We start from the raw sequence: 15196 nt of genomic DNA on the forward strand, positions 1-15196 counted from the left end.
AAATGTCTCTTTTAGTTGATCTTTATAAATATACGTACTTCATCACACTGACCTGAAAATCATATTAAAATATATATTATATACATATATATGTGTATGTGTGTGTGTGTGTGTGTATGAAGGTTTTACTGTTAAATTCCAGACACAAGTCATTACATGAGCCTAGTAAGGTTTGTGTTTTGTACCAGTTCTTGGCACGATATCAACTTTTCACACACTGCTGATTGGACAGTATGTGTGTGTGTGTGTGCAGGAGTTACAGACGTAGCCTGAGTAGTGGTGGTGGATACAGACCAGCAGGTCAGCTTTAGTCTGCAGCTCATTGTTCATGAAGTGTGCGTGCTAAGTGTTAGCGCTCCCTCCAAGTTAAATATTGCCTTAAGCGCAGGTCTTACACATGAGATAAAAAATGACACTAGAGTAATCTCTTTGCAAAAACAGACATGGCAGGGAAAGGGAGAAGAAAATTAGCCGTCCTGTTCTAGCTACCTTTGGAAATCCCTTCATCAGCAGCTTGCAGATGAAATAACACCCTCCAAGCAGCGACTTGTTCAAATGGTGGGCTGGGATCAACGTAAAAACTCTGACTCAACAAGTACACCCCCAACCTCTGTTCATTACACACACACACACACACACACTGAGGCTACAGAAAGTGTTACGACCTGGGCCTGGTTATTTTGTTACTCATCCAGCGAGACAGATTTCTGCATTGGATAAAGGAACGATGATAACACAGGCAGCAGAAACACAAAGACGCAACCACTGACACCACACACAAGTTTCAACACTTTGAGGCAGACAAAGAGGGGTTTTGATTTCGGTCTTTAGATACAAGCCTGCTGATAGAGGCTTGCCGTGCTGCCTGCCAGATTCAAACAATATCACATATTACCATGATGACACCATGAGCTGAATGCTGAAAGACAAATCCATCCTGTGACCTGACAAAGTGCTCATTCTGACCCAGGCCTGGACTAGATAGGAGCCAAACTCCTCAGGAAGTGTTGAACCCACACAGTTTGGTGAAAAGGTGGAAAAATATTTACTGTACGGACAGGAAGAGGCGGAGCGAGAGATAGAGATTAAAAAAATGAAACATAAAAACAAAAGACACAGTCTTGATTAAGTCTGCAAATCACAATTAACATTCAAAGACTTAAGCAGCTGCTTGTGTAGCACTTATGATAAAAAGTCTATTGTTAAACTGAGTGTGAAAGATGTATGTGTTGTGAGTGTGGGGGCAACCCGGTAAGCCCCCCCTACTCACACACACACATACATACATACACACACACACACACCAGTAATTGTTCTGCTCTGTCTCGGTCACATGTAAATGACAGTAAAACCATGAGCTGGTCTGCTGACAGAGTACACACACACCAAGACCTACAGCAGTGTTCAGACAGCACTGTGTGAAGAAAAAACAACGCAGTAGCTCTGACACAGACAACTCCCACAAAGTAATGTATATTGCTGCTGAATGTGGCTTATATTTAACTGTAACTTTATCCAGTAACTTTTGGATGGACAATCAAATACCTACAAACACACCCATCCAGTTGACTAATTTCCCTGCTGTTAACCAGGTAGTTTAAACTTAGACTAAACTAAGTAGACTTTAGTACACATAATCTATATGATTAAACACTGTCCCCAAAATTATTCTGTGCCTTATATAAACCATCTGAAACCATTACGCATTACACCATCACGTTCGTCAATAACATCTAAGACATAAAAGTTAATTGGTGCTGTAAACATCTATGACACATGCTCATTTTTTATAAAGCAACATTTGACTATAAAGACACAAAGTCTATCAAAATATGTCATTTAAACGTGTCCTGTAGCAGCTAAGCCTGAACTTAAAGCCAGAGAGAGCCTGCATAGACAGGCTAATAACTGACATGCTCACTGTAGCACTGCCAAGCAAGAAACAGAGTCCAGCTTCTGCCTCTTGTCTCTGGTGGAATATTTATTGTTCACTGTTTAAAAATGCCCTGCAGATTTTAGCCAGAGTTGAAATAGCCCATAATAATTGTAATAGTAAAATAAATATCAGCCCGTAACTCACATAGGATTATTTAGAATATGGCACCCAAGAAGAATCAGGTGAATTCACCTCAAACGTAGCTTGTGGATGCCATCAAAATCGATCGCCATCTAAAAGTCATCAGATCAACCACCCCTACTGGTACATTACTTTGTCACAAGAAGGTCATTCTACCATTTTTCCCTCAGTCATTGAGACGCAGATTAAAATGATTCCTAGTGGTAACTTTTCAGAGTTGTAAAATGTTTATGCTTTTTTTAATGCGGTGATCGACAAGCTGATTCTGATGTGACTCGAGTAGGAATGTTCATGTACAGTTTTAAAGTTTCATTTACGTTGCATTTAGTCAAATTTTCAACTTTCTTCTCCATTCTTGAATTCTTTTCCAGAAGGTATAATGACAGGCAATCAAATCAAATGTTGCTACCTTGAATAAAATTACAGATTTCTCTGGGTCAGTGTATTTTGCACAACTACAAAATATATACCACAGGTCTAGCTGGTATTACACATTTTATTGGAGAAATATTAGATATTTAAATTAAAGTTGACCTTCTGAAAAACTGGTAGCCACCGTCTGCAGAGGTGCTTTAAAACAAAATGACAAAGAAAGCAGAGGACTGCAAACATTCTGGGGTCACACTTCTATTCAAAATGAATTTATGTGTCTGCAAACTGCACAACTTGGTTCTTGTGATCACATATGGTCACTGACTGCAGTATTACAACATACATTTATCATCCCCCTGTAAAAGGTCTGTAAAACATCACAGTGAGCTAATAAAAACAGGCAAAAAATTCCATTTTACTTAACATGTGATATTGTGATATTAATATGAGGAATGATTCATGACAGTGAACACGAACAGCTGCAATGCAACATCAAAGTGCGACATACATCTGCAGGGGGATGATACAGCTGCACTGGGTTCACTTACTGAAATGGATTAACGTCCATTAGGGAGCAGCACCTTGGATGCATTATGTGCATTCAGTGATATAAATCCTGCTTCCTGTGGAATGCTGAGGAATCCTCAGACAGTCAGTGGTTAAGGAAGTCAGTCTTTGAATATAAATTACTGTTGATATGGGCAAGGCCTTCCCACAATAATTATCAATGTTTGCGACTCAGCAGGTGACAGCCATATTAAATCACATCTGATTAAAGCTGGAATGCTGCTTATCAGACAGGCCACGCCTGTGGCTTGCACCTCTGGCCGCCTGAACTTGCTGCTTGAAGAGACAAAATGCTCTGAATTTGACTCTTGTTGTGGTTAATTAACTTCACATTCCACCAAATGGTAGTCTGGTTTGATCTGGTCCACCTTGGCATTGGGCTGGAAACCTGATTCACATTCTTGCCATGACAGAAAGCCCCTCGAGGTCTTGCACCTGATATAGTCTGAGAGAATTCACCAAGCACCCAGGGAATGCTTGCCTCGCCTGCTTCCAAGGCTTGCCTGAGGGCCAACATACCCCCACCTATACCTGGCCCTGCCCCAGCCAGGGGTAAAAAAAAAAATCCCCTAACCACTTCAAAGACCAAAGATCTGGATAAATTTTATTCAAAGCCTTGGCAAAATCTTCAAACTTAAAGCGATGGGGTTAAGATAAGAGGTGCAATAAGACAAAGACACTTCCAGGATTCTTTTATCACTTGCTGTTAGGTAGATTTATAAATGACAGATATAATGGTTGAGAGGAGGGGAGTAAATTGAAAGAATGAACTAACGAGGTCCACATGGTTTTGGTGGATGATCTAAGCATGCCATGTTTGCGATTCAAAGGCAGCAGGCTGGCAAGAGATAAAGAACAGTTGGCCTCCTCTCTCTAACCCTGCATTTATTTCTCCTCCTCTGCCTTCAGATGAACGATGTATTGCGTTTCAGGCGGCTGTAAACCCTGGAATGCCTCCACACTCGTCTTTCTGCTCTCCATCTAATCTGTTCGCTCTTTTCTGTTTCTAATCAGATCGTCTCATTTAAGGCTGACTGTAAACCGCAAGCAGTCCAGTCTATTAGAGGCAGCAGCAGTTAGTAGACCATTATGTTCCTCTGGTCGGTGGGATAAGAAATTGGAGCAGGCTGGATTTTCTTTATCCAGCACTTGGTCTCTGGCTACATGAACAGACCTTGTTCAGCCATGAGGGAGCCACATAGCAGTTATCACACTCCCTCTGTGAGGTATTAGATGGAAATAGACACTTAGTGTTTGGATTTGCCAAGGGGAAAGTTGGTCTGGAATGTTGAGTTTATAGATCTCAGTCCATTGTACTCTAAATGTAAGGTATGACGATAAAGGCTGCTGATTGCTATGAAGGCTGAACATAGAGGCCAGGTCCGGATCTGAAGCAGCCCTAACTGAAACAAGGTCACGACTTTGGATGAGTAGCACTCTCCCTAAGCCTAGCTAGTGCTGCATTTACAACAATACGTCCATAGATCACAGTAACTTCAAATGTCGCAGACAGTTAGACGCTCCCTGGTGACAACACCCTCTGTTAAATACAAACATTATGTCAGAGCAAAGACTGTTGTCCCTTCAATTATCAGATATTATGCCAGTCACGTTGTTACATAAACTAATTTTCCTGCAGGATGATCCATCCACCTGACAGCCAACATTCCAGAGGCTGTGAGAGATGTGGCCTGACTAATTCAAACCACTGAGGAGAATCTCTAGTGTAAAATAACCAAAACCTCTGGAAGCGGGAAGTTGACTGAAAAAAGGGCTCTTTTTGCACATGATTTTCTTATGAGATATAAATTTTATACATTTTGGCTCTAATGAAAAATTCATCCAATGACACAGCAATAACAAAAAAGAGGCCGTGTTAACAAATATTGCCCAGGGATTGGTATTGTGAAGAATTTGAATTTTCTTATATAATTACACTCAAGTGTCTTAAAGGTTTTATGGTATTTAAGAATATGCTCAAAGTGTAAACAAGTAAGAGTAAATGAGATATTTGTCCTCCAATTTGGATGGTTTATCTGGGTTAGAGTGGCTGTGGACCAACACAGAGCTGCCTTTCATCACTGTGACAATGAACAGGGCTACTGTTTCCGAGATTCTGTTGAAAACTCTGAGGTGAGATTTAAAACCAAAACACATCGTCATGACGGGAAGCGGCTCTCCCAGTTTGCACGACAGGAGAGAAGTCAGCCAAAAGCCAGCCTGGAGAAATGTGTAGATGGTAAATGTGTGTAAAACTGCATATGCCATGCAAGTACTGTGTATTGCTTATGTATAAAGTCAGTAAAGTAGATACATAGATAGGTAATTTTCTTACTGCATGGAACCTTTTGTTCCCCTCTGCTGTAGAGCTGCTACAATTACTCAGTTAATTGATTGGTAGAACAAAAGAAAGTGAATTGCCAACTATTTTGATAATGGATTATTTCAGTAGTTTTTTTAATTAATTAATTTAATTAAGTTTTTGATGTTTTATAGGCTACACGAATAATTGTGGAAACTCATCAAATTGAATCTCCATGGCCTACTGTGATCTGCAAACTTAACAAAATATGAGGCCTGTACTCACCAGACTGAAGTCCCACTGCGGTCTTGGGGTGAGGAAGGCAAAGGAACTCCCTCTTCGCAATGACCTGAAGAACAATGATAACAGAGGGGAGGGTCACGATTACAACTGATCTACAAGTCATCCTCAGCTGCAAAAACCAACATCTATAAGGCCTGCTCAGCATGGAGTAGCAGTGAGTGTACTGCTTTGGCCTGAATGCCATTACAAAACGTAATCCCTATAAATTCACCAGTGCGAACAAACATGATTCAGAAGCAACGATGAGAATATTTAAGAGTCCATTCTGACCTAAAGTCCCAGGCAAAGGGAGTAAAGCTGATGACCTCAGTTCAAAGCATTCATGCAGTGATAACAGGGGGACTGTGATTCAGGGAACAGTGGTGTCCTGAGAAAACATTCACCTCTAGTTACCTACCACAGCCTCAGCATGGTGTAGCTGCAGTGATGTCCTCCAACTCTCACCAGGGCTGAAAGATAAGGATCCTCCCAGTCAGAGAGGGAAGGGGAACATGACCCAGGGCCACTTGCTCAAAGAGGCCTCATCAAACGCTAAGCTGTCCTTAGACCTAAGACCCCCATGAGATTTGAAGGAGGAGTCCTTTATCCCACACCTTCCTCCCTCCCAAAGATTTGGACACGGTCCAAATGTCTCTTTTTGTTGGGATTTTCAGGCAGGGGACAACTTTGCCTTTTTTGGGGCTCCAAAGTGGGATTGCCCGGACTGAACGCCCCCCCCCACCCCAAAAACCAGCCGCACATACTGTAAATCCTTCTCATGTCAAACAACTTATCTTCAACCTGTGTGATCATTAAAGTATTACACACAAGGTTAGGCCGGATAAGGCCAAACTGAGGACAATTACACAACACGTCACGCTGAATGAATGGATGGTTACACAGCAAGAAGAAAAACATCAAAGCAGCTGTCTTTGCACCAACAATAAATTGGATTTTTATTGAAGCATTATTTCAAATCGAAGAAACACTTTTCATTGAGGAGTGTGTCTCACGACTGCCATACAAGGCTAAGTAACTGTGCAACTTATGAAAACAAGTAAAGGGATAGCTATGTGTTGACCTGACAGGAAGAGAGGACTGTATCCTGTTAAACAGCATTTTTAGGTATGGGTTTAGGTTTTTGTTGATAGAAACCCTCAACCCTTTAAGGAAAGGGACACAACGGGTGGGCAGAGTTTCTAAAGCCACTTCCTTCAAAAAACTGAATTTCTAATAAATTTAGACACCACATTTGAACTCATTGGAAAATGTAAACAAAAGATGAAATGTTAAGACACTCTAGAGTTTGTTTAAAAGAACTATCATGCAACAACAGTGCATCACACTCATGACATGACAGCATGATGAATCAAACCTCCTACATTGCTCGGCTTTCATAATGCAATCCGGGACTTACACATGATCATAAACGGTGACATAAACAGTTGACAATATTGACGATTGGGGCCTTAGATTATGGGACCTAAAAAGGCATCAGCATCCGGAGAATGCAGAGCTGCCCAGAAACACTTGTTCTATGTGTGTGAGTGTGTGTCCGGCAAGTGCTGCTCGTAAGGCTGAGTCATTCCAGTTATTTTACCGCTCTACTGTTGCTCCAGGTGACCTTTGCCCAGCGACACAGACAACTGTCTATCAGCACTGCAGGCAGCTGCAGCATTCTACTCTGACACCTCATAAGAGTGGACTGAGGCTTGTGCTAAAACAATTAGTAAATTAATTCACAATATTTTTCAAAAACATTCTCTAGTTTGTGAAGATTTGCTGCTGTTCTATATCAAGTATATACTATAACTATAGCAACACCTTTCTACTCAAAGAAGATCATGGTTTTGCAACAAACTTCATGATATAGTGTCATGGCTCCAATTTGTGTTGGGGATTAAAACCATATACCACAGTGACACAACACTGTGACACATTGTGTACAATTCATCTGAACAGTTTTAACATCAAAATAATAAATAAAACAAGACTTCAGCCTGGTGCAACTTGAGAAAAGACAGTAGTTATATTAAATGTGCATACGGGAACCTTGCAAGTCAGTGGGCTTTACAAAACACCTTCCTGCAAATATTTCACAATAAAAGTCTTGTTAATAAAATGAAGGATTTCTGTCCACTGAAACTCTAGAGGGCAATTAGACTGAAATGTGTACAGGAAGTGATTTTTCACTTAACAGCATATTGCTGTAATTTCAATTAAGAAGGCAAACGAGTGGATCAAAAGAAGGCTTCGACCCTATCTGAAATTAACAAATGTATCAAAAACTGGATAATAGTTGAAGTCAACATCCAACTCAAAGTAGTTAAAACTGACTGGTGGAGGCTATGCAGACATTTGCTACTATCAGAGCTGAGTTAGATAGTTTGTATTGCCACCTTTGGTAAAAACCAAAACCAAATGGAAAACAAAACAACTACCCTCATCGTAACAAAAAAAAATTCTGGGATTAGGAAACACTGAACCTCTTTTTTCCAGTCACTTATGAGAAAAACTAAACTCCATGCTACACAGGAAGTGAGGAGTTATGGTTTCGTTTTTAGCAGAACAGAACTGGTTAGTTGACATTAATTGTGAATATCTACCGTGAGAAAGAAACAGACACCGCAGAGTCACTCTCAGTGGTTATCAAGTGGTCTTTAGAAAACAGAGCAAGGAAGTTGAGCAAATGATAATGCTCATAATGACCGCAAACCTCAAGCATTTACCACTACCGCAGCCTGTTAATCAAATATCACACATTCAGTTGAAGAGACAATAAAATCAAGCAGAGGGGAGAAAATGAGAGCAGACAGTTCATGTGGAGCTCACTGGTTTGAACTAAGCACCAACACAGACTAATTAACTAAGTCAGGTTTGGAGGTCCTGTTGGGACCACCTATGCTGTAAATGAATGCACTGATGCTACTGTAAGGTGTTTTGGATAAACAGCATGTGTTGTGGAACAACAACACTGGCTAAAGAGAGAAAGAAAACAAGAAGCTCCCTGGGTGTCCTGGAGGCAAGTCACAGGTCACTGCAGGTGTTGCTGAGAGTTAACTTGACACTTCTGGACAGGACGGTCTGTACTGTCTTCAACCCCCCCACCCCATGTTTTATGATAAACTGAGATGCATGACATGGATTTTTTTCAGCCAGTACTGATAACTTACACTTCTCTGCTTCTCAATAAGATACCAATACCAGTAAGATAATCAATAATTTCTCATTTTTGTACGCCAATAAGAAGTTCGTAACTGTAGTTTATGATCACCTAAAGGTAAGAGTCCAAAAACACATCTGTGGCAACAGTATGACATTGTGTTTGTGTGTGTGTGTGTGAGATAACAGCACTTCTTCTTGTTGCACACCATCACATATTGTATCAGAGTGTGTAGATGCTGAGCTTGTAAGCCAATGAAATCAATCAGGCTTCATCTTATTGGCTGTCTTTATTGTCTATAACTAGCCAAAATCCAATAATAAGAATTTTGCCATCATCGAGCCGATAGGTATACCGTGCATTTGTACACACAATATATAAAACAACATCTAGCCTAAATGTAAAGATTTCATTTTGCCGACATGCTTTGACAAAACAGTACAGTTTAGCTTGCCTTGTAACTTAATTTCACTTTAGCATAATGAGCTCCGCACAGCTGTAAACCGGGTATGGATCAAAAGAGGGTAGCAGGTAACTGTTGTATTATTGCCCAGCCCTAATTAGGCCACCTGAAGTGCTACTTGTCGGTTAAATATGACAGCTCTATCCATTCAGTCAGCTGTTCCAACAGTAGTCGAAAAGCTGGAACAAAAAGAGATTAAAAAAAAAAAATTATGTAAAACCACTTTTGAGGAAAACGGAAAATCATCCACTGTCTTACAGTATATAAACATTTTGAGGAGCTTCAACCCAGTTCACTTCTCCATCTACAGTGACGTAGGCCTAATGACACAACTCTAGATGTAAACACCGATATGGCCCTGTGGTTTCGATTCTCCTTAATCGTGGTTATCTGGAATTTTGATGACCTAGGATCAGATATTCTCTCTGCTGTTGCACAGCCCCAGTTTCCGTGGATACATTCTTCAAATGACTGACTAAAATACAAGTGAACAGGGCTTCCATGGGAAAAATTATCTCCACTGTCATTTGGTTTACGATTACGAGAAACATCTCTGTTGCAAAGATCAGAATGACGCTCAAAAAAAGACATGCCCCCCCCCCATGAACCACATGACTAGACCAAGTTTCCTTTGTCAGTTAATTTACGAATCAAAGAAAGGGAAATAATTAGTGATAATTCTGAAAATTGATACTTTTCTCTTTTTCCCCTCTTTCTTTATTTGTAAATTTTAAATTTTGTGGCTGCTGAGTCAGAAGAAATCAGTACATTTATTTAAAAGTTATTCAAAAATTGTGAAAATCTATCCTTTAAATCAAAAATGAAAGCATTTACCATTCATGTAAAATATAAGAAAAAAAAATATGGGAATAAATGGGAATAAATGATTCATAATGTATTCAACATATAGAAATTAGTTATAACAACACATTAGGTAATGGCCCAAAAGGCAAAGGGTCAAACCCAGCTGAGGTATGGCATTTCAAGCTGCATTTGGTTAGGTTAGTATTTATAAACATAACAAGCTTTGAAATGATAACTAACCAAAAGTCAGTTGCGTTATTACCATGAATCATATATGTAGGGTGGTTCCATTTAATCATGCAGTTAGACAGAAAGGTGGAAAACTCTGTGGGATGAACAGCACTTCCAAAGAAGCAGGCACTCACAGTGGCTCAGAAAAATGACAGCCATTAGCTATGCTGGGTCACAACCACAACGATCTTTACATCATCAGTGTAACAGTGGCGACAAAAGACATGCTAGCAATCTCAGAGCAGATGAGAGCTCATAACTTCTCTTGTGCTCACTGATTCACTATATATAGAGAGCAAGTCTTGCCCCAGCAGGCAAGGACATTTGTAATGAAAGGAGGGCAGAGGAAGTACACTCATAACTGCACATGCTGGAACAGCACATTTGTATTAATATTGCACATTACTTTAACTCACACTATGCATTCCAACTGGCCTTCTGCACACACTGATCATCTGCTTACAGGTGCACACACAAATACCTTTGGAACTTTATATAAGTTACTTTATTAATCCCAAGATGGGAAATTACTTCTCTGCATTTAACCCATCACTGATTGAAACACACACACACACACACACACATGCAGCGAAACACACAGGAGCAGCGGGCTGCATCAAGCGCCCGGGGAGCATATATTGGGGATTAAGTTCCTTGCTCAAGGGCACATCAGCCAGCTAAGGAGGGGTGGGGACATGATCACTCCACCACACTCAAATTTTTCCTGCCCCTCCGGTGGGGGAATCAGAACCAGCATCTACCAATCACAAGACACATCTCCAACCTCTAGGCCACGGCTGCACCCAACTTTTGTTTAGTTATGAACACTGTGATGATTTCTAAGGTGACAAGATGGTGACAATTGTGCAATTCTCCTTTAAACAGCAAGTGATGAAAAAAAAAGCAAAAAGAGAAAACAGGGATGCAGATTGGGAACTTGTACACAATTTGATAACTAATCTAAAGACAGGAGAGGGTGGGTGAGTGTTTCAGGGTTGGATCTGACCTAAGTGCATTAGAGTGTGCAGAGCACAGCAGGAAAAGGGCAAATAATGAAATGAATAATGGCTGTATTCCATTTAGCTGCTTGAGTTTTAGAGTCATGGTATAGGTCACTGTCACACTGTAATGGCTTACTGGGACACTTAGTATACCAATTATTTGCCGAGAAAAAAATAATCTTAGCTGTGGCTGCTAACAGGGGACTCGGCTTTCATGCTATCAAACACGGTACCCTCTTTGACTTCTATATACATTTTGTGTGTGACCAGGTGTTTCCTTGGGTTAGACATGTTGCCCTAGACAGCTTTACATTTTGCATTATAGATATTGAAGCGGGCAGCACAGTGGTGCAGTGGTTAGCACTGTCATAGCAAGAGGGTTCCAGGTTTGAATCCCGGTCTGGGACCTTCTATGTGGAGTTTGCATGTTCTCCCTGTGCCTGAGTGGGTTTTCTCCAGGTACTCCAGCTTCCGCCCACAATACCAAAAACATGCACATTAGGTTAATTGGCTACTCTAAATTGCCCCTAGGTGTGAGTGTGAGAGTGTGTGGCTGTCTGTCTTTGTGTGTAGGCCCTGCAATTGACTGGCGACCAGTCCAGGGTGAACCCCGCCTCTCGCCCGTAGTCAGCTGGGACAGGCTCCAGCCCCCCCCCGCGACCTTGACGGATAAGCGATATAGAAAATGGATGGATGGATATTGGAGCAAGTACTGTCTGAGTTGAACTTTGAAAAGTTTAGCCACCATTGCACAGGTGACATCTTGGTTTTTTTCTCTCTCTGTAAGTTGCTCTATCACCGTGATCCACTCTCACGTACCAAAATTTGGCAACAATTGACTTGACGTACCAACATGTTTCAATTAGTATCCTTGGACTTATCAAATTTCTTGATTTCCCATATGGCGAGCTGTGTTGTTGAAAGCCTATGGTCCTCACATGTATAGCTTTTACATGAACATGTGACTGGCAGCACTATACATTCATCACTGCCTCCAGACAGGGGACAAAGCTCCTTTCTCCTGTACCTGCTCTTATGTGTGGCTCATGAGTCAGTGGATCAGCATCTCAGTTAGCCCTACCCTTGTTTGCTGAAGTTGGTTAACTCTTAAACTGAACTATTTCAACGCTGTCCCCGCCTGCACCCACCTCAGGTATCTTTAGTACTGATACTACCAAGGAAACACACAACACACTCACACAGCATTATCAAGATGCCAGACGGAAAGGCAGCAGCTGATAAGTTCACACAGGGTACATGTGCATTCTACAGTTATACGAAGTGTTTTATGATGTGAAGTGATATGAAGTTTACCGAAAAATATTCCCATTTTTATAGGAGGCACAAACCCCTCCATATGGACATTTATTCAACTCTGTCTCCACCTGTTCAACACGAGGTTTTATCCACAATGCTTTACATGGACAGTGAACTTAGAATGCTGAGTTCACAAGCTTTGAACCAACCTTGTTTATTTCTGTTGATTGAATTCTGCACGTGTTTGGCAACAAAATCACTCAGAAGAAAAATTCCACTGCCAGTCTAATATTTAATGCCAGTCTCACTTGGGAAATCAAGCCTCATTTTCCCCTCACTCAACGCTTACGTTTTTTTCCATAAACCTTGTTATGGAGGTCAAATATTGGGTGATGTTTTTCCATGTTTGTCTGCAGAGCCAGTTGGGCACTGGGCTGGGCTGGGGCACTTTGGCACACAATATGGAAAGCTTTTCAAAAGAGTCCAACATAAACGCTCGCAGACGTTTGTTATCCCAAAAACATACAGATTACTATTATTGTATGTTAGCTGCCAGTCGGACAAGTTAACAGATAAATCTTACTGTATTCATATAAATGACCTATGGGACAATATTTGAGTACTGGTCACATTTATGGCAATAAATGAAAGACAATAAGTGCTTGTGTTGCCTGGATCCAGAATAACAGTGTAGGTAAAGCATTCCATTTTCAGCTCATCTCTAAAGATAAACACAGAGGTAGGATTGGAAAAAACAGCTGAGATATTCTGCCTTGGAAACTTTAACGTTCACCTGATAAATAGAGATGAACCAATACATTACTCACAATATCAGATTTCAAAATAACAGCATCGTATTGCTTTGTATTTAAACACATAATTTCAGGTCTGTCTGCAAACAAATCTCACATGCCCATATATACAATGAAAGAGTTATAGGCCACTGTAGCTGTGAAGTCATCCCTTCCCAGAGGACAACATCCACAGTTCCGTTCAAAAAATGCAACTGATAGCTTACAGCAAATGTTTTCTTGTGGAGTGGAGGGACAGTAATATATAGTAGGGACTATTTTTACATGGGAAGGCATGTGACCCTTCCTTTTTTTTGGGAGACCATTAGTCTACCATGTGTTTTGTGCATCTATCTATTACAAACAAATTGCTAATGGAAACAAACAAATGAAAGCAGATGAAGCTAACACAATGGAGAGAAACAGGGCAACAGGGGTGTATAAAGATACAGTAAGTCCACAGAAGAGACGAGGGGTAGGCCACAGCGGCCCTTGGCTGACATCTTGTGGCATTTTGACGTAACCGAAAATTACATATAGTTTAAAACGGTGTAACAAACATGTATTTGCGGCACCTTGCAGCTTTTTTAAAATGACTACTTACATGGCTATCTCCAACTTACAAATACTTACTTTAAAAAGCATGCTACACCGCTTAGTAATGTACTACTTATAGAAATTATGTGCAAAAAGCATGTGCTAAAGCATGATTGCCACTGTAAGGTCAAGTATAAACGTCATCCTGGACAAGACTGGTTTAGCACTGACGGTTTCACTGGGATTTTTTATTTTGTTTCGGCAGTTTTAGCGAGTTTTAATTAAGTTTATGAACAGAGTATGTCCACTCACCTCCTCAGGCTCGTGTTGTTGTTCTCGATGGGAGGCTCTTCATCAGATGAAAACTTCCTCTTTAAGTTTCTGGAGCTCGATTGTCTTTTTGGTTTCTCTGAGGTCGAGACGGGAGCTTGGATTTCGCCGGTTTTACCCATTTGAAACGTAATAGACTGGCGGTTTTTTAACTCTGTGTCACTGAAAGGGTTAAAGATGATAATAACAATAGCTTTTACGACAATAGCAAGAAGCTCGTGACTGTTTTTGAATATGGCGGACATCCAAAAATTGACCAATGAGAGAAGAACAGAGGAACTCGTTGCTAGGATATTACGCAAAATGGGCGAGGCCAAAGCACGGAAGTTCTTCAGTGGCGGTGTTGTCTATAGCACAACGAAATACTACAATCAGATGTTTGGAGTGATTATAATGCAACTTATTTAACCCAAAGGAGAGACCCAAACATAGAAAAACATGAGCAAAATATTTTTTGACCTCTCAGATATTGTTTTAGGAGGCGAAATTAAAGATTTTCCATTTTTTTTCCATTTTAGTAAGTTTTTAGGGAAATGTTGTAATATTGCAACGTTGGGCCCAGTTGGGAGCAGCATTTCTGTATTTGTACTCACTTTGTCTGAACAGATATACAGATTATTTAAGCATTCATTTGCATTGTTGATTGCTTACTTAGCCCCATAACAGTATATATCGTGAGTAATAATCACACAACAATCATAGTTTTATGAATAAGCCTTTATTAATAAAAATATTAGGAAAAAACTGTATCCCACATAATGGATTCAAGGAGCTTGACTACCAATGGGACAATGGGACACAGGTGAAGTAGTGTCTGCCTAGATCTTCAGTTCAGATTTGGCTTGTCGTATTCCATCTACATTCCCTCGGTACACATCAAAGTCAGAGAACTCCTTTTTCAGCCAGCAAAACCTGTCACGGGACATGGTGTGTTTTTTTGGTTGGAGCTTGATGTCCACATCATCATTGGCTGGGCAGTCAATGGGGTGGTGATTTTCTTTGTCCATTTCACCTGCATC

At 40.6% G+C, this 15196-nt stretch overlaps 1 protein-coding gene across 2 annotated transcripts in view; it reads right to left on the bottom strand.

Moving 5' to 3' along the window:
• The window catches only part of net1 (neuroepithelial cell transforming 1), a 28855-nt gene extending 14462 nt beyond the window's left edge, over positions 1-14393 (bottom strand). The window contains exons 1-2 of one of the 2 annotated variants that reach the window (XM_046379218.1): positions 14160-14393; positions 5604-5667 (exon numbers count right to left, since the gene is read on the bottom strand). In XM_046379218.1, the coding sequence (XP_046235174.1) occupies positions 5604-5667; positions 14160-14299 (204 nt within the window). In that variant the 5' untranslated portion in view covers positions 14300-14393. Of the gene's footprint in view, positions 1-5603; positions 5668-6018; positions 6048-14159 lie in introns of those variants that run through there. The other variant, XM_046379219.1, reaches the window with a different exon arrangement.
• Positions 14394-15196: the final 803 nt, after the last annotated feature.

This window comes from Scatophagus argus, chromosome 22 (genome assembly GCF_020382885.2).
Source record: "Scatophagus argus isolate fScaArg1 chromosome 22, fScaArg1.pri, whole genome shotgun sequence".
Taxonomy (NCBI): domain Eukaryota; kingdom Metazoa; phylum Chordata; class Actinopteri; family Scatophagidae; genus Scatophagus; species Scatophagus argus.